The following is an 18,436-nucleotide window of genomic DNA, read 5'->3' as shown; positions in this document are numbered from 1 at the left end:
TCCAGGCTGATAAGTCACTTTGCAGAGTTGGAGTTCTTGCCCAAACTGCCTATTGGTTTTGTAGTTTGTAACTTATTTTGCTTGACATCGGGAATTTGATGTAGCTGTGTTTGTTTCCCATTTAAATTTGTAAGAGATATGAGATGAATTTTAAACTTATAAATAAAGACTTACATGTCCCAAAATGATCACAGTATAAAAAGTGGGAGAGGAAAAACGCAAGACGGATTGTTCAAAAATGATGGCATGCTATCACTTGATAAGCAATAATATAATCTCTAAATAAAATTGCACAGATCTTGATCAATATAAATCATCCCATCTTTGATTCAAAATGTCTTCAACTTCAAACCAGTTGCAGTAATAAAAGGTCATGAAGTAAACAGGATAAATCAAAATTCGCCATGGAGTCGTATACTCAGCATAGCCAAGACACAGAACCACCTCCATTTGATGTCAAAAAGCTACATTGCTACAATAAGATACACAACGGTTGATCTATCTACCGTTTCCGCTGCCGCTTCAAGTTCTCCGAAGGAAATTTTAGAGGAACAGGAAGGGTAGTGAATATTGAGTTGTTCTCACGTACAAGTTTGCACCCCAAATTCTCAAAATGAGGTCTCAAACCTATTGAACTCATTCTTAGATCCTTCGCTATATCTGATGGGTCAGTTCGGAATCCATCAGCATGTAAAGTGAGCACCAAGACGTAACTAATCAGAAGGTTAATTTGGTCACGGGAAGGTTTTCTCAACCCTGGATCAGTAAACATGGTGAAAAACCTCTGGCGTATAATGCTTGGGATCTTATGGCCCTTTGCAGAAGCAACACGATCCATGGAGAACTGATCGTTGAACTTCACAAGCTGAGTGATAAATGAAAAAACACACGAGAGTTTCCTCTTCTCTGTCTCATCCTGCAATTAGAGGCATCATTAACATAAATTATCAGGCTTCCAACCAAGGACCAGAGAGAGAGAGAGAGAGAGAGAGATGTTACAGAAGCCTATATTTCTTATGCCTTTTCAACAAGTATAACTTTCCTTAACAGAAACTTTTCAGGCAAAAACATCATTAGTCTTTCTCACACCCTTACCTGAATGCCTTCCAATTTATTAATTCTGTTGCAAACAAAAGTTGGATAAGCATTGCTTGCTACTTCTGCTCCCACCTCCAAAAGCCCATAAATATCTCCAAGAAATTCCCAGTCTCCCTTGAGAATAATCTTGTCCAATGGGTAAGCTTCTACGGGTGTAGTAGCAGAAGAGTCATGAGGAGGGATATTACGAGCAACAAGGGCACTGGTATTTCCCAGAGCCTCCTTGTTAAAGGCAACTTGCTCAATCTTCTTGTCTAAAGATTTTTGTGATTCAGGATCAACTTCCTTCTTCAAATTATTAAGATCCTTCCTCTGCATATTATACAAAATTATATATTGTCATTACCACTTGAGCAGAAATATAAAAATGACAATCAAACACCTATGAACTGATAATTCCAAGGAACATAAAAAAATCAACTTCAAAATCTCAGGGAGAAGAAAGGGCCAAACCTTCTTTCTATCCTTCTTTGTTCCATAGAGTGCAGTAAGCTCCCCCATTTTGTCCTCCTTGTCTTCTGTAGTGAGTTCACTCTTAACTGAACTTGAAACATCCTTATTAGCAGTCTCTGAGCTTCTAACTCTTGGTTCCAATCTAAATATCTAGGATTAAATCATGCACGCCAACGGATTAACTAAAACCACAATATACATCTCATTTAATATCAACACAACAACGGTTTCCATTATTTCCCCTAGCACCCCTTTTTTCCTCTTTCAATAACATAAGGATGGATAAATAAATTAGCTAAAAACTAGCTCAGAAAAATGAACTCCATTATACAACTAAAAATCCAATAGTTATGCCAATAAAAAACTACAAAAGTTTTCAAGGTCGCTGCTTTTCTGTAAATCCTTAACAATCAAAAGCTGAGAAAGTAAATCAACTCATGTCTCCATTTTCGTTCATTATCAAACAACACGATAACAACATCTATCAACATAAAGCAAAACATCACCAACAGCTGTGCAAATAAATTAGTTAAAGCAATCAGAAAGTTTTTCAAATTCAGGACCTTTCCTCTTTACAACAATAAAAAAAATGATAATTGTAACAAACTATTGCAAAAAAAAAAAAAGGTTACCTTAACACATACAAAGAGTTACCTTATTAGAAGCAATAGGAATAATCTTGAGAGTCCTGGTCTCCCTATCAAGAACACCAAGTGAGTACCTGCAAACTTGTGCAGCAGCTGCCTCACCACTGTAATTGGAGCCCACAAAATCCACATTAGACCCACTTGGGCTAACCACAACTTGCAGCCTATTAGTCTTCCTTTGAGCCATGTTTCTATAAACCTTGACCCTTGGTTGGTTGCTTTTGTTGTCGGGTCCTTCTTCTTCTTCTTCCTCCTCTTCCTCCCCTTGTCGGGTTTGTGGATCGGTTTTGCAAGGATTGTAGCCAGACGGGAAATAGGCGACTAAAGGTGGAATCTTGTTTGGTTGGTCTTGGAAAAGTTGGATTTTGACTTGGAAATTCTCCTTTTTTGCTCCAAGGTTTTGTGACATCGGTTCTATTGGTTGTTGGAGCTTCCCCTCTCTGTTTCTCTTCTTGGACTTCTTGCTTCTCGATTTCGTCGATGGTGGTTCTTGTTCTTCCATGGTAATAACAAAACCCTGTTTCGAAATCGAACTACAAGAAAATCAAGAGTATTTTGCTTGCTTAGCAACCGAGAGAGAAACAGAGTTCGGCCGCAGAGTGAAAACAAAGGGATAAAAAAAATCAGTAACACTTTAATGGCTATTTGATTTTCGCTTTCTGAGGGGTTGGATTTCAGTTTTTGGGCTTCAAGCCCAAACTTCATTGGACTTACAAGGAAAGCCTAAATGAATTAAATATTTGGCCCAAAAAAAGATGAAGTTAGACCAAACCGACAAAGCAAACGAAACCCAGGAAAGAAGGAGGGTTTGACCGAAACGTGTAACCAAACGGTCCTATTTAGTGATCTCTTCACATTCTACAGTAGTCGGTCTATTTTCAAATGGTTAAAAAATAAAGACTGCATCGCAGTCAATGAATGAAATCCCTCGCTCTCTCTCGAAAAAGCCAAAAAAATGGCGGCTTAGTTTTCCCTCCCTTTTCAAAAATCTCCCCGTACAAAAAGGTTTAACAAAAACCCCATTTTCAGTTTCCCTCCTTCGTATTCCCTCTTCGATTTCTTCTTTTTTTTTTCTTTTCAAAAATTGATTTCCTTGTCCTACAAGATTGAGGATTCCTATTGAAGGTATACAAATCTCAATCTCCTCAAGAACATTTTCCTTTTCTGGTCTCAAAACCCACTGCAAAGTTTTACCGGCTTTCAATGGAAACCCGAACTTTTTGTTCTAAAACCCTAAGGTCAGATGCTCCATCTCCTTCGGAATCTTTTCTTTCTCAAGAGAATCTTGATGGGTTATCTCCAGTTTTGCCTTCAATGGCAGATTCTTTATCTGGGTCTTCACCGGTTTCGCAGATGGCCCTTGATTCTCTTGATATCCAAACCTTAATTGAAGATGTGATCGACGAAGGAACCGTAGCCAATCCTCGTTTGTCTGAGTCACTATCAACTAATGATGTGTTTTCATTAACTTCTCCACCGCCTTCCCCTTCTTCTACTGATTCTGAGCCTTCTCAGCCTCTAGCTTTGGTCCCTTATGATCCTCAGAAACCTGTAAATTATCAAGAAAAGGAAGAAGATCCTTGCAGATGGGATTTTAGTAATTGTAGTTCTTCTTACAAGGGGAGGAATATGGCTTCTGATCAGTTCTACAGTCGCAGAGAAAACGAATTCAGAGACCCTGGATATGGATATTCCGCATGGGCCCCATGGTCGTCAAGGCCCTTGTCTCCCCCTAAAGAAGCTTCTCGAAATGGAAGGGAACCAACTGGTGTGGTATGTGCTTTTTTTAGAGTTTATTTGCATTTTCTTTTTTAAAAAAATCGTAATTGAATAGTTCAATTGTTGAATTGGTTTTTGTAGGGTGCAGGGCTGGAAAATTTGGGTAACACATGTTTTATCAATGCTGTGTTGCAATGTTTTACTCACACTGTTCCATTTGTTTTGGGTCTTCGATCTTTGAATCATGAGAAGCCTTGTGCTCGTACGACTCTTGCTTAAACTTCTGTTTGTTAATTTCCTTATGGGGTTATCTAACTATTTTGGTATATTGGAATTGTCAGGTAGTGTTGAGAGTTTTTGTTTACTTTGTGCTCTTCACGATCACATTGAGCTTTCATTGAATTCATCAGGAGGAATCGTGTCGCCTTCCAAAATTTTTGACAATTTGAACTGTATCCTTTTTTCTAATTATTATCTCCAAATTTCTTTGTTTATGTATCATTAGCTTGGTTATTTTATGAATTAAGTTTAGCTACAGTTCTGGATGCTGAAATTATCCATAGGTTTTGATTTTGCATTGAATGTTAGTACATTCAACATGATATAGTTTGTTTTTTTTCTTTAATTTTTATAATTTGATGAAAGTGCCATATTTGCTATTCATTTGCTTGGAAAGGTGTATTTGAAGCATAGAGAGGTGACTTATTGAAAAAAGAGAAGAGGAGAGAAGTGTGTTCTTAATTGTGATTCTTGACTCATATGAAATCCAGATATCTCATCTTTTCTTTATAGATATGAACAGGAAGATGCTCATGAATTCCTGCAATGCTTGTTAGATAGGCTTGGTAGCTGTTGCTCAGACTCAAAGCCCAAGAACAATTGTTTGTCCTCTTCAGATGACTGCCTAGTTAAGAAGGTTTTTGGTGGTCGTCTTGTTAGCCAGGTATGAATGATGCAACTTGATCTCATTTAGCCATTTCTATAGAAGTGTTTTCTTCTGCCCTCCAAAGTTTGTGTGTAATCTTTTTTTCTTTTTTAGGATAAATTAGAATGTAGTCTTTTATTGACTATTCCTTACATTGATGGTTTCAGCTATGTTGTTGCAATTGTGGTTACATTTCTTACTCTTATGAGCCTTTGAATGACCTGAGTTTGGAGATTGAAAATGTGGACACCCTTCCAAGTGCTTTAGAGTCTTTCACCAAGGTGGAAAAAATTGAGGATCAGGGGGCAAAGTTTAGGTGTGAGAATTGTAAAGAAGAGGTGGCAGTAGAAAAACAGCTTATGCTGGACCAGGCCCCTTCAGTTGCAACATTCCACTTGAAGAGATTTAAGACTGAAAGTGGATATGTTGAGAAGATTGACAAGCATGTGTTCTTCCCGCTGGAGTTGGATTTGCAGCCTTACACTATTGTCAATCAGAGTAGTAATGTGAGTAACACCTTTTATGACTGGACCTATAAGATCTCTTGTCAAATGAAATAATAATAGCCTGGTTTGAAGTACTTTTACGTTTATTATTCTTATGAGTGAGCATATATGATCTTTTGGATTTGTGAGCATTCCATAGACGGATAAAATTGATGTCTAATTAGTTATTTGCTTTAGAAACTTGTCTCATTTGTTCTTTTTTTGCAATAGGAGGAACTGAAGTATCAACTATATGCAGTTGTGAAGCATTCTGGATTTACACCTACTTCTGGACATTATGTTTCCTACATTCGGTCCTCTCCAAATACATGGCATAAGTTGAATGATTCAAGGGTAATGATTGACAAATTTGTTCTATATATAACTTAATTTCTATTTTTTTTTTTCTGAAGACAGACCATGATTGTGAACTAGTTGCAATATACATTTCTTGATGAATTTTTTCTTGCTTATTAAGGATATTTTAGAGAGGGTTTGATTTCCCCAATGTTTTAGAAATTTCACTTGTTCTTCAAGCTGTTTCAATCTGATAAATGTTGAAATCGTAAAATTTTCCCAGTGTCAAATTTAAATGGCCTGATAGGTTATACTTTATGGATTTCATGAATTCCATATTATTTATATGATTACTTGCAGACTAGCATTTTGATGGAGCTTCACTGAGTAGTGCACAATGGTCATGTTTTTTATCTCTTGTAGGTTACTAGAGTTGAAGAAGAAGTTGTGCTTTCTCAGGAAGCCTACATTTTGTTCTATGCTAGGCAGGGTATACCTTGGTTTTCAACTGCAATAGAAGTACAAAAGCCTTGTGCTGACCCCGGTATATCTGATTCTTCACCAAAGTCTGTTCTAGATAACATGGAAATGGAATGTCCCTCTGATCCCCATGTAAAAAGCAGAGCTGATTGTGGTGCCAATGAATCTAAGGATATTCCTGCTAGAACGTCAACTCAGTTCTCTGGTGAAACACAACATGAAGTTGAGGCTGATAACCTACATGTTGCTGTTGAGGGGATTTCTGGATCGCCTCCTAATGAATCAGAATTTCATGTATCAAAGTCCATTGATTTCATAGATGATAATCCTATGACCAGTGCTTCTATGCCACCAGGGCCAAGTAGTTGTTCTGATGGATTTGATAAAAATATATCTAATGTGTCTCATCATGGGGAAAACAACTGCAATCAGGGTGTTGATGAAGTTCCAAATAATAATAGTCTCCCCTTGATGCCATCCAGATCTCTACGTCTAGATAAGTGTCAGAGGGACTCTTCAGGTAACGGAATTCGTTCCTATTAAATTGTTCACTTGATATGCTTTTTCCTAGGATAACATGATGACTAGATGGTTACTTTTTCAGAATGTGTTCCGCGTGCTCATTTGAAAGATGAGAATCGTGGCATTCATCGAAGAGCAGTCAACAGGACTGCTGTGGATCAAGGAAGAACTGAAGCAATGAGATATGCCAAAAGGATGCCTACTGCACGAGGTGCAAAATTTATGGCTCTGCTGGCTCCACAAACTGTAGGTAAAATGAAGAAAAAAGCAGGATCATCTCCTTGCAAAAGGGTCAGCCCTCGCTGTAGAAACAACCATAGTCTTATGCACCCTGTTCCTGTCTCACGCTGAACAGTTTCTGACCATTTCTGCTTAACCTAATTGGTCGGTTCTAGACCATCAGAGAGCTAATACCTTTTATGCACAATATTACAAAGGAGAGAAAAGGATTGATCTTCTGCTGGTTTTCTTCTCATGTCAGAGAAAATGTAAAGTTTAGGATTTTGTTTGGGAAGTAAATATCTTATGGTTTTTTTTTATATGGTAATTTTTTTTGGTAATAAGTTAAAATGTAGTGTTTTATTTATTATTTGCTTTCTTATTAAATAAAATAAAAGGTTATAAGCTTCCCTTTAGCACTAACTATGGTTAACATGGTGAGCTCCTTTTCATTGTATTTTAGCATTGAAATTGACAACAATTCTAACTTAATCAGATAAGTTAACTAGGAGTTTCAGCAGGATGTTTCATGGGGTTGATACCATGAATTTTCTTCATTGGCATGATGGAAAAACTTAGGATACTTTTCCTGGTGTTTACAACCTCCCTTTAACTCCTTCAAACGATAAATTCTAGAGCCTGGAATCTAAAACCTAGACAACATTTTCTCTATTCTCTAAGAATCATGTTGGAGTCTTGGTTATTGTTGAAAAACAACCTAGATTGTGTCAAAAGTACTAAGTAAAACTCCTTGGTTCTGCCCATGGCTTTGATCTTTTCAGTCCTGACAACTCAAAGGGACATGATATAAAAGGATGACAAGGGCTATTCACAATTCCCTTCCCTCGATCTTTTCTTCATCGCTTTTTTGAAGCATTCGTTAGTACGTGGCAGCAAAAATTAGAACTCTTTGGGAATTAATCGCAGATATGGTTCTCTTTGTCAGATCTAGAGGAAAACGTAATTACCCATCGCTGCCAACGTTTATGGGAAAGAAGAAGGGTTCAAAACTGGCAAATGAACTTAGTTCACCTGGGTCAGCAAACGTTCCTAAGCATGCTGTGATAGTCATGGATGGCCTCAAGGAATTCACCACGGAGCTGTTGGAATGGGTGCTTGAAAACATCATAGCTTCCGGTCACATAGTCACCCTCCTTGGTTTCATGCCCTGGTTGAACATCCCTTGTAAGTAACTTTCTTTTTGACAGGAAAGTAATTTAGACCAACAAATCAAACCTATTTAGCTGGTGCTTTTGCTGGCTGCAGTGTTTTCGAAGACCTGGCAAGATGTTTGGATGCTGGAGTTCGAGCACTTGTCTCTTATAAAAGAGAAGAACGAGTGGAAGAATGATGCCAAATATCTAAAGCTCCAAGCAGTGCTGGACCTTTGCAGAAAACATGGGGTATTGAATTTTGAACTCTACTGGCTCCTGTAAGAATACAGGACTGTCCATTTGCCAATATGGTGTATGCTTTACAATAACTGCATTCAACATTTACCTGCAGGTGGTGCCTCAGAAAGAGATCGTAATGGGGTATCCCCTCCCATTGCTCGTTGTCGAAAGAATTATAAGCCTTCGTGCAACATGGGTTGTTTTCGACAGGTGACTTTTGAAGATAGAAACCATGTTTTTAATTTGTTTGCAGCTAGATGTTTCTTGTTTTGATCCATACCAGATTATCGATTTCTGATATGCAGTAACCGGGAACTGAGAAAGAACAGGGAATTCTTTGCTGAAAAAATACCCTGCAATATGGTAATGATGAGTGAGGAAGGGGACATGGACATGATCAAAGGGCGTCCCATGATTGATAGTGGAGAGCACACTCCTAGTGATCAATCTCCAGGCTCGTTGGCTCCTACTCCGCTGGTGATTTATTCTGAACCTTTGAAACGAATTCTGGAGGAGAAGGAGCTAGATATAGACGATGATGATTAGTTCTTCCTCGAGTCACTGATGATATAACCTGAGCAAAGATATATGGTACAACTCCGCGTAGGATGTAAACGTGACAAGGCTATGGCCTATGGCTTTGTTTTTTCAGCCAACCAGAGTTATACTTACCCCGCCCCCTTCCAAACTAGTTTATTTTCCCCTTTTCTCTGAACATTTTCTTCTGCAATAATATGATCGTGCTTTTGAATATGAGGTCCGTAACTCCTGTATTAGCAATATTGTAAGCAGAGTTGTACCTGTTAACCGGCTCCAAAATCCAAAGTTTTGATCGATCAGATGGCTTTATATCGAGAATGATTCATTGGATTCATGGAATTTAACAACACGGCTAACATATATCTACAGCCAACTCCATCTAATATAAGAAAATGAACTCTGCTGAGCATTGAAAATCCTTGAATTGGCTTAAAAAATTAAGGTAACCAATGAATAAGCATCGGGTCCTCTATCATGGTGTTGCCAGGACCTGTTCTTTCCATTTCCTTCCAAGAACAGCGTCACAATTTGAGTGATTCTAATCAGTTTTGACTGTAAAAAGATTGCATTGTTATTCCATATTTGCTTAACGTTGAGACTGTGATACTGTACAGTCGCCTGGTGCATGCAGGTCGACAGTTGCTGGGTGGAACTGATTACCAGATCAAAAGACAGGGATTGCTTGTTGCTTAGTTTCATTATTCTCTTTAGTGCCTTGGGCATACCTTTGGCATATGTGCAGTTGATTATGCTCTGGGAAGAGTAAGCTGAACGTCTGATTTTTTATGAGAAACAGTCTTAAGCTTTACTACGTATCATTGACATGCTTTGTTGATGGTTTACATCAAGAAATTCATGTCCAACATTCTTCAGATGATCGATAACAATCACTGGTCCAACATAAAACATTTTACCATTTACATCACAGTGGCTAGCTTAGATTATATGGCAGATTCTTCACTATTTACTCTGAAAGTGAATGGAGATAGACAAAATACAACTTCTACAATCCGGTTAGCTTCTAGTATTTCAAGTTTTTATCGCGAAGATTTTGAGTTGAATTTTCCCATGACAAAGTGGGAGGAAAAGGACAAAAAAAAAAGAAGAAAAGTTGAAAAAGAATTTATTGAACAGCACCCATTTCTATCGCTTAAGGAGATGATAGAGAGACAAGTCAATGACAATCTTATTCCACTTGAAAGCAGAGGATTGCACTGGATGATTGGGAAATTGAGGGGATTGCACTGAAGCAAGGGACCAGGCTATGGAAAAGCGAATGAATGCTTTCAGCAGTACGATTCTCTTCTCACATCTGCTTCGCTTTAGATGAACCACTGGCAATGCAAAAGCATTTGGTGTCATCTTGGGTTAAGGGCTGCGTATGTAATATGTTTGCTTGCTTGTTCTCTTAACTAACTAGTATTCTGAAACTGCATTGGTTATATCACTATTGGCTAAAATCCTCAAGACTTTCAGAGGAGCCAAATCCACCATTTTTATATGGTTAGAAATGTGTAAACAGAGCTAAATTAGAGGCAGGCAATGAAGACCATGAGTCTCACCATGACTGCAGATTTATTAATATTAAGAATGCATAGTAATTAGCAATGGATACAACAGAGGTAAGTACATGTTATTCCTCTTAGCCTACTTGAGTTTACTACTAAGATACATTCGTTGTAGATGGTGGGATATAAAGGCATTTTTAAGGAGCATAGCCACCATGACCACCACCAGCACCCCCTCCACTCCCACCACCTCCTCCATACCCACCGCCATGTTCACCACCACCACCATAACCTCCGCCGCCACCAGAGCCACCTCCACCACCATAACCAGCCCCACTACCATAACCACCCCCAGAACCTCCACCACTACCGTATCCCCCACCATGAGCTCCTCCAGCACCGTAACCCGTCCCACCTCCCCCACCACCGCCAGCAAAACCACCTCCAGCGCCTCCACCACCACCATATCCACCTCCGTGAGCTCCACCCGCTCCATAACCTGCTCCACCTCCTGCACCACTACCATGGCCCCCTCCATAGCCACCTGCATGTTCTCCACCAGGTCCATAGCCACCACCACCAATAGCACCATGTTCTTCTCCTCCACCATATCCGCCACCACTACCTCCACCATGGCCACCTCCATATCCAGCGCCATGTTCTCCACCAGCACCATAGCCAGAACCACCTCCTTCACCACCACCAGTTCCATAACCAGCACCATGCTCACCTCCAATGCCATAGCCCGTACCACCACCACCACCACCTCCGTGCCCACCAGCAGCACCATATCCAGCACCAGAACCTTCTCCATAACCGCTACCACTTCCACTTCCACTTCCATATCCCGCACCATGCTCACCTCCAGCACCATATGCAGAACCGCCACCATTACCCCCACCTCCTCCACCGCCATGTCCACCTGCACCTCCATAGCCGGATCCGCCACCTTCACCACCACCACTTCCGTATCCTATGCCATGCTCTCCTTCACCAGCATAGCCAGCTCCACCACCACTACCACCACCGCCACCACCACCATGTCCACCGATGCCTCCATAACCACCACCGCCACCCTCTCCGCTGCCTGTGCCACTTCCGTAGCCGCCACCACCACCATGCTCGCCTACAGCTCCATACCCTCCACCACTACCTCCACCTGAACCTCCTCCGCCCCCATAACCCTCGGCACCACCAGCACCATAACCTGAACCGCCACCATGACTTGCACCATAGCCACCTTGTGGAATTTGGCCAACTATTTCATCAAAGGTGAGGAGGGCTCTAGCGGCGGAACATATGCCGACTCCTAATAACAAAAAGAAAACAGCGCCAAGAACTTTGTGGGTGCCCATGGGAATGATTTTCGACTCCCACAACGACCTTGGCTCTGAATGCGAGAGAAGATGGGTATTTATAGGAAGAAACAGAGTTCTGTTTGCGTAGAAAGTGGCTGAGGCACATGTAAAAGAGTAAGTCGAGACCCCACAGTGTAGCAATACAGGAACACCAGCCAAGCACACCATCACCCACGCTAGTAGCCTCACTCTCACCAGCTAGTGTGCTTGTCTGTCCTCCATCTCTAACACTCTAACCAAACTCGTCGGATATCCATACATCGTCATTCATGAGATAAAAAGTTTAAACCTAAAACCTAACTTTCTCTTATCTTCTATATTTTCCAGAGAGGTAGTCCCGACTGATCTCCAACAGCTTCCTTTTATAAATCTGTATTCAACTATCGGAAACTAGAATTTATGAATTAAAATGTATGATCGCTCTCTGCTGACAAAATGTTTACAAGTTAATGCTCATTTTTCAGCCTCTGAATCATCATGCAATCTCCATTAATGGGTTTAATTACTTCATTTTATAGTTTCTTCCTAATTAACTTGAAGGAGAAAAAGGAAAGGAATTGCGGAACACCCAAAAAAAGGGGATTCGAAGTTTTCAATCGTCCTACACCCACTAGATCTGCAATGATGACAACAGCTGATCCACTCCAGAATAGATAAAACCAGTACCTTTGACCCCATAAAAGATATTGGAGTTACGAGTTAACCCTTTTGGCCCCCCATAGCCATAGACACCAATGTGTAAGTTGTAAGACTTTATGCAAAACATTAAAGAAAAGAAAAGAAAAATTCAGATATATTCTACCATTTTAAAGCAGTGCTCATTCATCCTTTGTATTGGATACATCTTCTAAAATCCTCCCATTATATAGCAATATCAGTATATAGAAAAGAACAAAAATCTTCTGACTTCACTTGGTGTCTTATTTGATATCTTCTTTTATAATTTTCGTCAAAGTGTTCTATTTTATATTATCAAATGAAAAAATAATTTCAAAAATTTTAAATTTAAATATTAGACCATGAGTCCTAAATTCTAACATTAGAAACATATAATTTAACTATAAAAGTAACATTAATATAAAAAATTTACTTAATAAGTAACATAAAATTATAAAAAATTGACCAAAGTAGACATTAAATAGAGCAGGAATTTTTGTTTTAGAAAATGAGGTTGTGTTCCACGTGCATAGTCACACCCACAATAATCATCTGCCCTGCTCCAGCCCGGTTTCTCATGGATTCCCCACTGATCCACTCGTGCCGGCCCATTGGAAATTCAGAGAAGCGGGCCAGTGGGAAATTCATCAGAGTGTATTTGCACACCATGCCGCATTGCCTGGTTCCGCCTGCACCCAAAGGTGTAGGCTCGTGGAGGAGCTGGGAGATGTCAAGCGGGTTTTATTTGCTACTGTGATGCTCCTTGCCCAATGTCTAATGTATGTTCCATTTCATGGAGTCAAAGACAAAGAAATTGTTCTGCACTCTATATATGATGGTAAGACAAGGGAAGACAACATTTTCCACATCTAGAGACAAATATTGGTGCATTGTAAAGGGAAAAGACCAGGCATTCCCTGCTTGTAAATATGGGAAACAGAGGAATTAAGCATTGGGATGATCAACAATTCCTTTCCCCTTGCATCTGCCTGTTGTCTGTAGACTATAGTCGCTTTAAGGATTGGATTATTGGAGTAAGCCCAAAGCTGAACAATACTGAAAAACTGCATTTTGTGTACGTTGTAGCCTTCAAATTATCCAGTAATCCATTTCTGCTTGATTAATATATGTTAATGCATATAAAATTTTGATTGCTAATATGAATACCAAACATACTTAGTGGACGTTTAAAATCACTAGGAAAATATGAATTCATGTAAATATCATATGATACAAACTCCTAAGTTCATCCATTTGGTTTCCAAAGTTTCCTGCAATACCTTTAACTTGGAGCATTTTCTTACCCAAATTAGCCTTACTGTTGTTAATAGTACTAGTCTTAGTATAGTGTAAAAGTGGTAAGGGGGCATGCTTTTGGAAATATATATTTTCTACATAATAGTTTATGAAATTAAATTTGAAATTGTGTAAATATGCATTTAAAATTAAATAAGTTCCAAACTCACTTCAAATATTTTTTAAAAAAGAGCAAAACAAATTAAAAAACAAACACTGAAGATCATGATGGTTCTTTTCCAAAAGGAAAAAAAATTAAGAATATAAAAATAAAAAGTGGAATTACTAAGTTACATAAAAACTCAATATAATTTAAACACTTAAAGGGAGTGATAAAAAGCTAAATTGAGTGTGCAGCTAAGAAGCTATTTCTGGATACCCAGATTGGTTCGGAGTAGTGTGGGTATCAAATATAAGTTCAGTATTTTTCTTTAAAATTGCTTATCCTCACACAGTGGCCTAATTTTCCAAAGTCCAAACCTTCCTAAAAGAAATAGCAATAAGATTGAGATCATTATGGTATTTATTTATATACCCATATCATGCATATACAGAGCAATTTCCTTAATAATTTGAATGCGTAAAAAGAAAATATTAAAGGGATTTTGTCATATAAAGTCTAGCAATAGCCGTATCTGCCATCAAATTCTTCTAACTAGCCAAAAATGTACATTAATCATCATGAAGATTGAAGCGTTTCTTTTCCTTTCTCCTGCTCTTGTTTAGTTGAAGTAGATTAAAATTTTAATTAAAATTAGCATCACAAATAATGATGCCTCTTTCTATCTTTTCCATTCCATGGAATCAAAGACAAAGATATTGTTGCATCACTAGAAGAAAACATTCTGCACTTTATATTTGATGGCAGCAGAAGGGCAGGCAAAATCGATAGTACATATTTTCCACATTGAGAGACAAAAATTGGTGTCATGGTGACATAAATTGCACTGTAAAGGGACCAGGCCTGACATTCCCGGCCCTGCTTGTAAATATGGGAAACAGCGAGGAACAGAAACAGAGGGTGTAAGGATCGACATATCCTTTCCTCTTAGGTCTGCCTGTTGTCTATAGACTATAGTAGCTTTTAAGGATCGGATCATCGGAGCTAGCCAAAAGCTGAACAATATTGAAAAACCGCAGTTATTTTGTGTACGTTTATACTACTATAGCCATGTATAATTCAAGTTATCCCAGTTATTCCATGCAGATATCATTAAGATCATGTATAATTCAAGTCATCCCATGCAGATATCATTAAGATCATGCTCACCTTCAAATTTGTCAGTAATTTATTTGTATTAGATTAATAGATATCAATATATATAAAATTTGGGCTGCTAAAATGCATAAGAACCATATACTTGGTATATAACTGAAATGACTAGGAAAAGATGAATTCATATGAGTTTCATATGATACAAACTTCTTAAACCATCCATTCGGCTTCCGAAGTTTGCTGCAATACCTTTAACTATGAGCATTTTCTTACCCAAATTGCTTTTATTTTTGTTAATAATAGTAGTAAGAAAATTCATACTCTTAGGATATTGTAACAGTAACAAGGTACTTTCAAGGGTAATAGCCATCACCATAGCCACCACCCTTGCCACCCCCACTACCATTTCCATAGCCTCCGCCATGTGCACCTCCCGCACCATATCCACCACCACCTCCACCACCAGAGCCGCCACCATGACCACTTGCACCACCACCAGAACCTCCTCCGACTCCTTCTCCACTACCATATCCACCTCCATGTGCCCCTCCAGCGCCATATCCTTCTCCACCACCTCCACTCCCACCACCACCACCACCACCACCACCTCCTGAACCAACACCACCAGCACCATACCCAGAGCCAGCTCCTTCTCCACCTCCACTTCCATAACCAGAAGCTCCACCTGCACTACCTCCACCACCACCATTACCACCACCACCGCCACCACCACCACCATGTCCACCAGCTCCTCCATACCCAGCACCACTACCAGCTCCACCTCCTTCACCACCTCCGCTTCCATAGCCAGAAGCTCCACCCGCATTACCTCCACCGCCACCATTGCCACCACCACCTCCATGTCCACCCGCTCCTCCATTCCCAACACCACTGCCAGCTCCACCTCCGCTTCCGTATCCAGAAGCTCCACCTACACTACCTCCGCCACCACCATTGCCACCACCACCTCCGCCATACCCAGCACCATTACCAGCTCCACCTCCTTCGCCACCTCCACTACCATATCCAAAAGCTCCACCTGCACTACCTCCACCGCCACCATTGCCACCACCACCCCCATGTCCACCGGCTCCGCCAAACCCAGCACCACTACCAGCTCCACCTCCTTCGCCACCTCCACTACCATATCCAGAAGCTCCACCCGCACTACCTCCACCGCCACCATTGCCACCACCACCTCCATGTCCACTAGCTCCTCCATATCCAGCACCACTACCAGCTCCACCTCCTTCGCCACCTCCACTACCATATCCAGGAGCTCCACCCGCACTACCTCCACCACCGCCATTGCCACCACCACCTCCATGTCCACCAACTCCTCCATAACCAGCACCACTACCTTCTCCGCTACCACCACCACTACCACCTCCATATCCAATAGCTCCTCCTACATCTGCATAGGCACTACCACTGCCACCTCCTGAACCGCCTCCACCTCCTCCAATGAGGCTAGCACCATGTACAGAAACGGTGCCACCACCATGTCCAACACCTGGAAGGTGAGAAGCTACTTCATCAAAAGTGAGGAGAGCTCTAGTGGCGGAACAGATACCTACACCTAATAACAAAAATAAAACTACACCAAATAGCGTCTTGATAGCCATTGGAATGTTTCGAATCCCACGACCTTGGCTCAGAATGCAAGTGAAGGTGAGTATATATAGGGATTATGTTGGAGCCCGAAAACCTAATGCGCGTTTGCTGCATTGAGAGGGTTAGGAAATAGCACATGCGAAAGGGTAGTGTGGGTGCCCCACAAGATGGTCCAGTCGGCAGTAAGACACAAGTTTAAACTCACACTAGTAGACCCACTAGTGTGCTTTTGCTGGCGCCAACATTTATTTGAACTTAGCAGTCATTCCCACAACTTGTTGTAAATAATAAAGCCTACAAATACAATCTTCTTTATCCTTTTCAGTTTTGATGGATATACGAGTCAGACCAATGGCTAGTATGGTTAAGCAGATTGATATACATATAACTAAATTATAAGCAACTCACAACAACTTGTTTGTTTAGTTAACATGAGCCATCTAATGAACTTGACAATAATATTATTTATCTCATTATCTGCCGATAGGTTCTCCTATAATGCATCATATTCTAAGCATAATTTTATTGCTTCAATCATTGAAAAGGGAACAGCTGATTCAACAGTGCGATGATTGGGGTTTAAATGAATACATAACGTTATAAGGATGTTAGAATGAACATTAGTAATATAAATATTTACTAGTGAAGATGTGATGCATGAGAGGATAGGCAATTGAATTGATTCCATAGTGGTGGGATAAGATTTTATGACAAGAAAACCATGACAGGTTGATAGTAATTGCTCAACAGATTTACTAAATAAGGAAACAGTTTTAAAAAAAGGTTCCATTTGCTATTAAATATTACTTTTGCGTACTGTTCTAATTGGTTGATGAGAGATGAAGAAAGAATTATGCTGCGAATGTTTTAAATAAATGAAACTAATCTAGTTAGTGCGGAAAAAATAGTGCCACCATTTTGAGTGTATGGGCTTGAAAACCTGTTAAATTCTTGAGGATTTTATCATGGAAATTTGATTCTAACTTTGTATCCTTTACAATCTTGATAAAGTTCATTGCTATTTGTAAATCACCATATGTCCAGTGCCAAGTCCTTTCAGAAGCCTGCAACCATTTTCATTAGATCATTGAAGTAAAGAGGCGATCACTGATCAAAGAGAAATGATGGCAAAAACAGAGTAATCAATGCTTTGTCACTGCTCGGGATACAAGAAGAAACCTCCATATATACCATCATATTTTAGGGGAGTGAAGTGAAGAAATAGCCTCCATCGGTAACACATACCATTTCTGAAGTGAAGGGAGTCCCCTGTTTCCATCATCTAATTAATAACTTTTGAATGATAACTTAGTTCTAGAATCCGATTGAATATGGGCAAGCTGACAATGACCACCTTCCAAATTGGCCTATCCTGTTTTAAAATCCTATTTAGAGTAAGCACCACTTCGAGAATAGCCACCCAATTATCTCAATTATTGAAGCTAATTTTTTTTTTTTTTGGGGGGGGGGGGGTGGCGGGGGGGAAGGCGGTGGTGGGGGGGAAGAGAATTTTAGCAAAGTCAGTACAATTACGACCTTTCAATTTGCATACCAGTCACTAGTTCATCTCTCCATGTGAAATTTGGTGCTCTCCAACCAAGCACTGAAAGGAAGAGGTACTTGCTACATTAGTAGGTGTAGAAATACCTTAATTAGCATTGTGGATGTGATGTTATTATCCACCATATTAAGCAAATCTTTATCAGGATTCGTCTTAATAGCCAATAAGAAGAAAATAACTTTCCGTACCCTTAACAAAAAGAATGAGAAAAGAATAGCCACCATTACCAATTAGTGCAGGCAGAAGTCTGTTCACTTGCCTTATCTATTACTTTCACATAGGATCCAAGGTCAAGCTTGTGTACAACTGGCAATGTCTATTAATATGGAATTGGAGTACTTTTTTATTTTTTTATTTTTTTGGTATTGCCCGAGGCAGGAATATTCATAACAAGTAAATACAGTTTGCAAAGATGCAAATCCTGCTTGAGTCAGGGCTGCTATGAAT

The 18,436-nt window shown here is 39.8% G+C and overlaps 5 protein-coding genes across 5 annotated transcripts; 2 read left to right on the top strand and 3 right to left on the bottom strand.

Moving 5' to 3' along the window:
• Window positions 1-299: 299 nt before the first annotated feature.
• On the bottom strand, window positions 300-2,803 carry LOC18606036 (DNA binding / DNA-directed RNA polymerase). Its single transcript, XM_007039428.3, has 4 exons — window positions 2,206-2,803; window positions 1,552-1,701; window positions 1,096-1,410; window positions 300-916 (listed from the first exon to the last, which is right to left on the bottom strand). The coding sequence occupies exons 1-4, from the start codon at window positions 2,698-2,700 to the stop codon at window positions 503-505; spliced, it is 1,374 nt and encodes a 457-aa protein (XP_007039490.3). The 5' UTR covers window positions 2,701-2,803; the 3' UTR covers window positions 300-502.
• A 289-nt stretch (window positions 2,804-3,092) lies between these two features.
• Window positions 3,093-7,213, top strand: UBP21 (ubiquitin-specific protease 21). The gene is made up of 8 exons (XM_007039427.3): window positions 3,093-3,971; window positions 4,059-4,179; window positions 4,259-4,369; window positions 4,688-4,860; window positions 5,010-5,348; window positions 5,559-5,681; window positions 6,048-6,624; window positions 6,709-7,213. Exons 1-8 carry the CDS (start codon window positions 3,402-3,404, stop codon window positions 6,975-6,977), a joined length of 2,283 nt encoding a protein of 760 aa, XP_007039489.3. The 5' UTR covers window positions 3,093-3,401; the 3' UTR covers window positions 6,978-7,213.
• Window positions 7,214-7,701: 488 nt separating this feature from the next.
• Window positions 7,702-8,977, top strand: LOC18606034 (uncharacterized). The gene is made up of 4 exons (XM_007039426.3): window positions 7,702-8,030; window positions 8,112-8,248; window positions 8,352-8,449; window positions 8,545-8,977. The coding sequence occupies exons 1-4, from the start codon at window positions 7,775-7,777 to the stop codon at window positions 8,783-8,785; spliced, it is 732 nt and encodes a 243-aa protein (XP_007039488.3). The 5' UTR covers window positions 7,702-7,774; the 3' UTR covers window positions 8,786-8,977.
• Window positions 8,978-10,300: 1,323 nt separating this feature from the next.
• LOC18606033 (uncharacterized) lies at window positions 10,301-11,687 on the bottom strand. The gene has a single exon (XM_007039425.3). The coding sequence runs from the start codon at window positions 11,640-11,642 to the stop codon at window positions 10,485-10,487; it is 1,158 nt and encodes a 385-aa protein (XP_007039487.3). The 5' UTR covers window positions 11,643-11,687; the 3' UTR covers window positions 10,301-10,484.
• A 3,254-nt stretch (window positions 11,688-14,941) lies between these two features.
• LOC18606032 (uncharacterized) lies at window positions 14,942-16,485 on the bottom strand. The gene has a single exon (XM_018117275.2). The coding sequence runs from the start codon at window positions 16,437-16,439 to the stop codon at window positions 15,168-15,170; it is 1,272 nt and encodes a 423-aa protein (XP_017972764.2). The 5' UTR covers window positions 16,440-16,485; the 3' UTR covers window positions 14,942-15,167.
• Window positions 16,486-18,436: the final 1,951 nt, after the last annotated feature.

Source organism: Theobroma cacao, chromosome 3, assembly GCF_053813885.1.
Source record: "Theobroma cacao isolate CCN51 chromosome 3, ASM5381388v1, whole genome shotgun sequence".
Lineage (NCBI taxonomy): Eukaryota > Viridiplantae > Streptophyta > Magnoliopsida > Malvales > Malvaceae > Theobroma > Theobroma cacao.
The sequence above is the reverse complement of the archived record's forward strand: the minus strand, read 5'-3'. Positions and strand labels throughout refer to the sequence as shown.